The 9979-nt window shown below is 43.2% G+C and overlaps 1 protein-coding gene across 9 annotated transcripts in view; it reads right to left on the reverse strand.

Moving 5' to 3' along the window:
- LOC309474430 (endonuclease V-like) overlaps nt 1–9979 on the reverse strand; it is a 370440-nt gene that overhangs the window by 16066 nt on the left and 344395 nt on the right. For 7 of the 9 annotated variants that reach the window (XR_014197286.1, XR_014197287.1, XM_082137015.1 and 4 more), the window contains one exon: nt 9650–9778. The exons of the other annotated variants lie outside the window; for them this stretch is intronic. Coding sequence is in view for 5 of the 7 variants with exons in the window: in XM_082137015.1 (XP_081993141.1) it covers nt 9650–9778 (129 nt within the window). In the remaining 2 variants the exon portion in view is untranslated. The remainder of the gene's footprint in view (nt 1–9649; nt 9779–9979) is intronic. 9 annotated transcript variants of the gene reach the window in all.

Below are 9979 nucleotides of genomic sequence, written 5' to 3' on the forward strand. Positions count from 1 at the left end.
CAAGATTTGGAGAGAGTGTTTGGTTTCCAAGAATCCTTCCTCCTGGAGTCAACAACTCTCGATGGTGGAGTACGCCCACAATTCGTTACCAGTGTCATCCACGGGCCTCTCTCCGTTTGAATGTAGTTTAGGTTACCAGCCACCAGTTTTTCCCAGTATGGAAAAGTCGCGGTCCCCTCCGCTCACGCCTTCGTCCAGAGGTGCCGTCACACCTGGAGCAGAAATCATTAGTCCAGTGGCAGTCCGACTCAAACTTCCTCCTGCGTACAGGAGAATTCATCCCGCCTTCCATGTGTCTAAAATAAAACCTGTTTCTCATGCACGCATTAATCCGCCGGTCCCGGTTCCTCCCCCGCCGCGTCTCGTAGACGGGGAACCAACATATTCGGTTAACCGTATTCTGGATTCGAGAAGGAGGGGACGCGGATTCCAGTACTTGGTGGACTGGGAGGGTTACGGTCCAGAGGAGAGAAGTTGGGTTCCTGCTAGGGACATTCTTGATCACTCCCTGATCGCTGATTACAATCGACAGGTAAGTCCGTCGAGGAACGCCAGGAGGCGTTCCTAGGGGAGGGGGTACTGTCACGGTTCATGAATCCACTGTCTCTCTCTCGTCTTGCGTATTGTGTGTGTGTGTGTGTGTGTGTGTCTGTGGGCGTGGTCACTGATCACTGCTGATCAGCAGCGCCAGCTGGTACCAATTGTTTGTGCCTTTATATGTGCAGTAACTGGTGTCTCATGTTGTCAGATCGTTGTTGTTCTCCGGTGTGTTCCCGTTCTGTTCCCGTGCTGTTCGTTTGGATCATGGATTCCCCCTCTGTTCTTCGTCGTGTCTTCCGTTTGGATTCCTGCACTCTGCACTGGAATTACGAGCACCGTCACAAGGGATACAGCACTGGATCACCGAGCACCATCACTGGTTGTCCACCAAGGTCCCTGCGTCACCCACCATCTGAGTTTGTGATCGTCTGACCCATCATCTGTGTTGTGGACTTTCTGTGTTGTTTGCCTGACTGGCAGCTGTTTATCACCTTCTCAATAAAGCGCTATTTTGCAATTGCATCCTGCTCCTATCGTTGTCACAGTCATGGCCATAAATCTCCTCCTTTGGTCACATGCCAACCTGCGCTCTCTGAGAGCTGCTCATGTCCCGGGAGTCCAAAATTTGGGTGCGGACATGCTATCGAGAAACAACACTCCCCCAGACGAGTAGTCTCTCAACCCACAGGCGGTTCGTCTGATATGGAGTGTATTCGGCATGGCAGAGGTCGACCTCTTCGCCTCGGAAAACAACACTCATTGCGCAACGTTCTTTTTGAAGAATAAGGACGTGCTGACCCATTCCTGGCCCAGACGCCCTCTATATGCATTCCCGCCAGTCTCTGATCCCTCAGGTCATCAGATGGATCAAGGAGAGCGGATGCCCAGTCCTTCTAGTAGTCCCCCTCTGGAAAACCCAGGCGTGGTTTCCAGAGCTGGCGCAGATGATGGACATTTTTCCCTTGCCAGTGCCAATGAGGGAGGATCTCCTCACACAGGCGAACGGGACGATTTGGCACCCTTACCCCGACTTATGGGCCCTCCATGTGTGGCCCCTCAATGGGTATCCTGGGGCCTCCCAGAAAAGGTCTTGAATACCATCACTGAGGCTAGAGCACCATCTACCAGGCGCCTCTATGCTCTGAAGTGGTCAGTATTCACTGGCTGGTGCTCAGCCAGGGACCTCGAGCCCCAGTCATTCGAGGTGTCGGTGGTACTCTCCTTCTTACAAGAGCTTTTGGATGCGGGTTGCTCCCCATCCATGCTCAAAGTGTATGTGGCAGCCATAGCAGCTTACCATGCTCCTGTGGTTGGCCAGTCACTGGGGAGAAACGACCTCATCGTTCGTTTCCTCAAAGGAGCCAGGAGGATAAACCCCCCCAGGCCCCACACTCGCATCAGTCAAGCGAGTGGGAGATTAGCAGACGTTCTCTGTGAGCCCTTCCTACCTGGAATTTGGGATAGGTGACTCCAGGGTCACTCTCAAGCCAAGGCATGGTTATGTACCTAAGGTGCTCTCAACTCCGTTCAGAGCTCAGGTTATTACATTATCAGCACTTCCACCCTCGGAGAACGATGGGGAGGCTAATTTGCTCTGTCCTGTCAGGGCTCTAAAAGTCTACTTGGAGAGTTCTGCGCTGTTTAGGTGGTCAGAACAGCTCTTTGCTTGCTTCGGCGGTCGCACCAAAGGGTTACCGGTCATGAAGCAGAGACTGTCCAGATGGATAGTGGACGCCATTTCTCTGGCATACGCCTCCGTGGGCCAGGTTTGTCCCATAGGCGCTAGAGCTCACTCTACGAGAGGCATGGCCTCTTCATTGGCTTGGTCCAGTGGTGTGCCAATTCATGACATTTGTGCGGTGGCCGGTTGGTCCTCGCCATCCACATTTGTTAGATTCTATAACCTGGAGGTATAGAATCAGTATGTTTGGAAAAACTCTTTGGATCTGCACGATTCACACAAGTCACCCAAACTGACGTGAAAAAAGCGTGAGGTAAGACCCACCGTTGCAAATTTACAACATCACTTTTAACAATTCAAAAAAAATGCCTGCAAATGTTTTTTTCTCTCAAAACCACATTTACATAGTTAATGGGTCCTACTGTTTTTCCTCACAATGCTATTGGATAGAAGAAGTGTTTATAGGTCCGGTCATCTGGCTATGAACTCACTCTACCTGCAAACTTCACGCTGAGCTCATGTCCTTTTTTTGCATGACTGGATTTGTCAGGATTAAAGAAAGTAAAATTGCTTAAATATTTTTTTGGGTGTTTATTACAGTGTCTAGAACATGTACATATTTAGTTATTTTGGAAAACTTTCATCAAATTTGATTTAGAGCTTGTTATGTCTATGTTGTAATTCTACAACGTTGGGTCAGAGTGGTAGTCAAAATAGCCTGTGCACCTTACACATTACATAAGGACACTGCACTTTTCAAATGATCACAAATTGAAAAAAAAATGTAGTAGAAATGTAGTGTTACATGATTCATTGTAACTAAGCTCTAAATGTGTTTTTCTGTTAATTTTAATAATAATAATAATAATAATTAATAATTTGTTACATTTATATAGCGCTTTTTCTGAGACCTCAAAGCGCTTTACATAGAAGGGGGGAATCTCCTCAACTACCACCAATGTGCAGCATCCACTTGGATGATGCGACGGCAGCCATATTGTGCCAGAACTCTCACCACACACCAGCTTACTGGTGGAGAGGAGACAGTGATGAATCCAATCAGTATATGGGGATGATTAGGAGGCCATGATGGACAGAGGCCAAGGGGCAAATTTGGCCAGGATGCCGGGGTTACACCCCTACTCTTTTTCGAAGGACATCCTGGGATTTTTAATGACCACAGAGAGTCAGGACCTCGGTTTAACGTCTCATCCGAAGGACGGTGCTCTTTTGGCAGTATAGTGTCCCCATCACTACACTGGGGTGTTAGGACCCACACAGACCACAGGGTGAGCGCCCCCTGCTGGCCTCACTAACACCTCTTCCAGCAGCAACCTGGTTTTTCCCAGGAGGTCTCCCATCCAGGTACTAACCAGGCTCAGCCCTGCTTAGCTTCAGTGGGCAACCAGTCTTGGGCTACAGGGTGATATGGATGCTGCTAATTTTTTAATTAGTTTAGCTTAGACCATTATTAAACACATGAATAAATTGTATGGGATATTTGAAACTTCAGCATCTATAGCAGTATTTGAAACTCCCTGTATCTTTGTAGTTTTCTTGTTTGTTTTTTAACTTCTAAATGATCCTGAGCCATTTTTTCTCAGTGTTGCCCAAGCAGCAGTTAGTAGCGTTAGTAGCATTAGGAGATAGAAAAACAGATTCTGAATGTTCTGGAATTCTTGGGATGCCTGTTGCATTGTCCAGGGACAGGTGCAAATGGTCTTGAATGTGAACCTGTAAGTGCTCTGGGGGGATGCATGTGTTCTTTTAGTATGATAAGTAGAGAGCATGATAGGCTGCAATAGACAGTATTGTTTGAATTTAGTGAAATGTTGATTATCACTTCATTGAAATTATAATACTTATGGCCATGCTAATGGAAATACTTAGATTTCTACCCACATGGTCTACCACCCTGTCTATTCTTTCAGTTTATCTGCTACAATGTAAGACCCATATTAGCCTCATAGCATAATTGCCTAAGTCATTTTTTGGCCAAATTGTGATATCTGCCTAACTTTACTGTCCTACCAATGCTGCATCATCCTGTCTTTCTGCCTATGTCCTTAGCCAATCACAACACTTATTAGAATCCAAAAACACTACCTGCCTAAGTCATCTCTTTGACTTAGGCAGTTTTGATACAAACAAAATGGCAGAAAACATGGGAAGACAGATGTCCAGAAGTGATGTATTAGATCTTCTGTTTGATTCGTTTTCATCTGGTAAGAGTTCATATTTCTTCAATTTTCTAGACACTAAATGTAATTACAGTCAATCAAAGGGATTATAAAGGGATTATAAACTGTGTATTTAAACTTGAATTTTTTTTGCTACAAGATATGATGAAGTAGCTAGCCAACACTAGCAAAATATTACCTCATTTCTGGTAAGAACAAATCTTTACAGTTAAGAAATATCACCATAAAAAGACATTTAAGCAATTTTAGGCAAGTGAAGTAATTTTTCAAGCATTTTCTTTTTCTTTTAAGTGCAAATAAAAGTAAAAATAGTCAAATAAAAAAGTAAAATAGTTTTTTTAATATAAATTAGACATTTTGACTGGACATAAGAAGTATTTGGTAAGATTTAGATTTTTTTTGCAGTGAACCTATGAATTTAACATGATTTACTGAGTTAAAATACTCAACAGCACTCCATTTTCTGCTTTATTGTCAGGAAATAAAGTTGATACCCATGTAGTGGAGTTAGAGGATTTAGATGAGAGCAGACCTGAGAAAGAAGGTAATGACGTAGACATGGGGCAACAGATAGAAGAGGAAACAGCCAGTAAAGCCTCCAGAGCTGAATCAGATCCTGATTTATCGTCAAATAGTGAAATCGATGACACTGTCTTGGATGAGGACTATATACCTGAGAAAGATGACAGCCCAGATAATGGTAGTGATACAGACACAGCTCAAGGAGCTGTCAGTGAAGGAGATGCAGGAGATGTACTTGAAACTTCTGCTGTTCAACGTCATAGGCGCCCAAGGCCAGATATGTGGAAGCGAGAGCTGATAAAGGAGAAGCGTCTTAAGGGGGAGAATTACAAGAATCCAATGGGACAGGAGAGACCACCAAAGACCATGGGCCCACCCTGCACATCACAGCACTGCTTAAAGTCAAAGAAACGAAGTTGTGAACTACTGACTGAAGAGCATAGAACAGATATCTTCAACATTTTCTGGTCCATGCCTTTCTGGGAGACACGCAAGCTGTATATCCAGACTCTAGTCCAAAATGTGCCCATAAAACAGAAGAAAGGTGGTGTTGCATCAAGGAGAACAACGTCCCTATTATACCACCTGCAACTGGCAGACAGATGTAAACTACCTGTGTGTAAGAATCTTTTCTGTTCAACACTTGGCATCGCCCCCAGAACCATCGGATCATGGTTAAAATCCAAACCTGATCCGTGTAAACCCAAGATCAACAAGACTGGCCCATGTGTGCCCATATCAGATGTTGACCAGACCTTCCTGAAAGAATGGCTCTCTGGACTGCCTACAGTCCCATCCCATTACTGCCGTCAGGTTCCCTCCTATCAGGAAAAGAAGTTCCTGGAGCCGGGAACAGTTCTAAGTGATCTTCACAAGGAATAGCTGAAAGCTGCTGGTGAAAATGGAGTGCGTGCTGTGAGTGAGACATATTTTCGAAATGTGTTCAGCGAGCAGAATTACTCCGTGTTCATACCAAAAAAAGACCAGTGTGATGTATGTGTCAGTGCCAAGGTAGGAAATACAGATCAGGATACCCTTACTACTCACTTGAAATTAAAGGCTCAGGCTCAAGCTGAAAAAGCTAAGGATAAAAAGGAATCCAGTGACAAACTTTCAGTGTGGACAATGGACCTTCAATGCGTTCTTCTGTACCCCAAGACGAAAGCAAGTACAATGTATTACAAAACTAAATTACAGATGCACAACTTTACTTGCTTCAACATGAACAACAAAGATGGATATTGTTACGCTTGGGAAGAGCATGAAGGCTCCCTCAGCAGTGAGGTTTTTGCCCATCTGCAGTCCAAACACTTCGAATCAATCCTAGAGGCCAACGGAAACATTGAGAAAGTCATTGTCTAGAGTGATGGCTGTGGATATCAAAATCGGTGTGGTGCCATCAGCAACACCTACCTTCATCTGGCCATGAAGCATGGTGTCAGCATAGAGCAAAAGTTTCTGGTTGCTGGGCACACACAAATGGAGTGTGACTCCATGCATAGCCTCATTGAGCGGCGCATCGTCAAAGATATTCACACTCCACGTGATTACATTGTCATCTTTGAGACTGCACGAATACATCCATCCCCATACAAGGTGACCCAGCTATACCACAATGACTTCATGAAGTTATCTGGGGCCTATGTCACCAATATTCGACCAGGTAAAAAAGTTGGTGACCCCACAGTCCATGGCCTCCGGGCTCTCCAGTACTTGGCTGATGGTCGAATCCGGTACAAGTTGGATTTTGAGTCTGAATGGGAGGACCTGCCTCAGCAAATCAACATCCCCAAAGAACCATTCCACTGGGTCCCACTATTTCCTGCCCAACTGCCAATTGCTCTCAGGAAATTCAATGACTTGCAGGCAATGAAACCAGTACTACCAAGAGTGGTGGCCCACCAGTACTATGACAACCTCCCTCATCAATAGACAGTGTGAAAATGCGTGTGCACAACACCTGAGTGGAACTTGGTGGGAAAGGAAAACAGTGGTTAAGGTTAAACATTAAGAAACAACTTGGTTAGGGTTGACAAGTTACACATTTTGGTTTTATTTAGGAGAATAAAAAAACTTTGGTTATGTTATGTTTGCACAGCACCTAAGTGGAACTTCGATTAAGGGTGGAAAAGGAAAACAGTGGTTAAGGTTAGACATTAATAAGAAACAACTTGGTTAGGGTTCACAAGTTACACATCTTGGTTATATTTAGGAGAGTAAAACAACTTTTGTTATGTTATGTTTACATTTTTTATGTAAGAGAAAAAATGCCTAAGTCATGGCATTTTCTGCCTAAGTCACTTTTATTGGTTAGGAAATTGATGATGGATCTTTTTCTTTTTGCATACTTGTTCACGCATCTGGTTGAATGTACTGTTAAAATATCAATAAAAAATAACAATGTGATTTCTAAAAAATGTGTTTTTTCTTGTTTACCAAAAACATTGAAATATGACTTAGGCAATTATGCTATGAGGCTAACGTTCACATATTTAACTTCATTACATTTTACTTTTTCCATTTCAGAATGCCACCAGCGCAGAAAGGTCTTTTATTCAGTGTGCATGATGTGATTGCTTCAGTCCAAAATGGAGAGAGCGATTTTGAAATGGACTCAGACGACACTGATGCAAGTGACTCAGAGAATGAAGATGCAGGTGAAATGGACAAAGAAAACCACCAACCCATTGACTGCCCAGCCAATGATGATGTGGAAATCAAGCCCCAACCAATTAAACACACTGTGCCCCGGGACAGGTTTCGCTGGCTGAAAAAGGATTTTATCAGTCCCAATACCGTAAATATTTTTTTCCAATATTTTTGATTAATAAATGCTTATTCATAAAACTATGATTGTTGTGTGGTTATTACTCATGATATATACTGTTATGGGGCTAAGTAAGCAATCAACCCTGCAAATGAATGCTTAAATGTTCTGTATCTGTTCAGACAAAGTGAGTACAAACACAGAAGTTCTGCTCCCAACAATGTCCAATGTTGCAAATTTACAACATTTTCCTAAAAACTTACTAAAACGTAAAAAATCTGAAAACTCTTTCATTTCTACATCAGAGGCCTCCTAAAACAATATCTGGGAGGTCAAAAAAATGTTTGCACATTTTTTTCTATATTTGGGTCTTAAGGGCATGGCCACTTGAGAGACAGGTGGATTGCCGCTGCTGTTACGATACCAGCCGTTTGTCTGCTGTTAGCCGTCATGTCACCTCACCTCATTTCAGCCGCTGAACTTGGCATCTCTGCCGTGTTTGTACTTTTTTTCGGGAATTTTTCATATTATTATTATTCATATTGTTTCCAAGAAATAAAGCATTTCCAATGTTCTAAAGACACTGTTTCATTTAATTGTGTATTATGGGACAATGCAACAAGCTCCACAGGGTGGAAAGGTGGGACATGATGAGCGGACACTTGGAATGCAAAGAACCAATCACACCACTACAGAAGGAAGGCGGGAATAAGTAATCCCCTCTCCAACTGGAAGGAATAAAAGCTTTCCCATGCGAACACACCCTCGTTCTCAGTTTCAGACCTGACGAGGGAAGGAACAACAGCACGACCAAGTTTATAATCTCGCAAGTAAACCTTCACCCGCTCCAACCTTCAAGCAGCTCAACCGCTTCTGCAGAGGACTTCGGCTCCAGCAATAAACGATTGACCTGCACGACCCTTGCCTTTGGAACCTCTAGCCTGCAAAGGATCCTGTGCCACCGCCTGACCTACAGTTCTCCGGATTCCACAAGGATCAGCAGCGAACCTCCAGCACTAAGTGCGGCTCTGCAACTGTTGGAAAGCAATCCAGTTTACCCCCACTGTGAGCGGAACGATACCAGTGGAAGACATAGCCCATCGCTGGACTGATCACCCGACCACTTGGAACGTAAATATAAGTTAACCAAACCTCTTTCCAAAGGCCTTGGCATTAGGTTGTTGCTATATGAGATTGCTATTTGTGTAGAGACTGTATCTAGGGTCAGTGTATTCAGATAGATACATAAGACACATTATCTGTATTCATAGTAAATGCTTATTTACTATTTCATACCAGCATCCAGAAAGACCACAATTGACTCCCCCTTAGACTTCTAATTACCCATTCCTTGCTTCGTCCAATCCGTTGCTCATCTACGTCCATTTGTGTAGTAGTTTGTAGTTTCTGTTTGATTATTAATCAAATTTAGTTTAGTCATTTTCCTTAGTAGTATTTAGTGAGTGTGATATTTTACTCTTGCATATATTTTTGTTAAAATAATTTTTATTGCAAACTGTGTCATTCTTGTGATGATAATCAGAGGCTCTACAAGCTCGCCAGAATCTCACTAAATCCTTCAGATAATTTATATAATTCTAATTCTTTTAACAATCTTCCATGATTGTTCTTTATTGGCAAGGTGAAGTTCCTTGGCTGGTGCCAAAATAGGATTCCTATTCCTATTCCTAGGAAGTGCTAATTCCTAAAATAGGAAGGAATCATCTGAAACTCTCACACTCGCCTTAGATGACGTGTGACCAAAAACTCAATATTAATATTGATACTGAATATCAATATTAATATTTAAGAGTTGTGATGCAAATTAATTTTTACAGGCATCCACATGAGTAACAATTACCATCCGAATAGGGCTTTAGTATGATTTTTATTAAATATTTGGTTAATGCTAGCAGTAGTGACATCAAATGTGTGTACCTGTCGTATTGGTTCAGGTACTCTATACAGGCAGCAGGTGTGTGTAAGTTTGACTGCTGTATCCAGATTGATCCGATGACCCACAGAAACATACACAGGTTTGGTGCTGCTTTGAGAACTGCGGAGAGCCTGAAGAAACACATACACACACACACACACACACACACACACACACACACACACACAAAAAACAAAACATATTTACTAGGGGTGTAACGATACGCGTATTCGTATCGAACCGTTCGGTACGAGGCTTTCGGTTCGGTTTTCGGTACACATTACGTACCGAACGGTTCGTTGGACCATTTTTTCTGCCGACCAAAATTTCGT

Source organism: Leuciscus leuciscus (assembly GCF_965113295.1).
Source record: "Leuciscus leuciscus genome assembly, chromosome: 14".
Classification (NCBI taxonomy): Eukaryota; Metazoa; Chordata; class Actinopteri; order Cypriniformes; family Leuciscidae; genus Leuciscus; species Leuciscus leuciscus.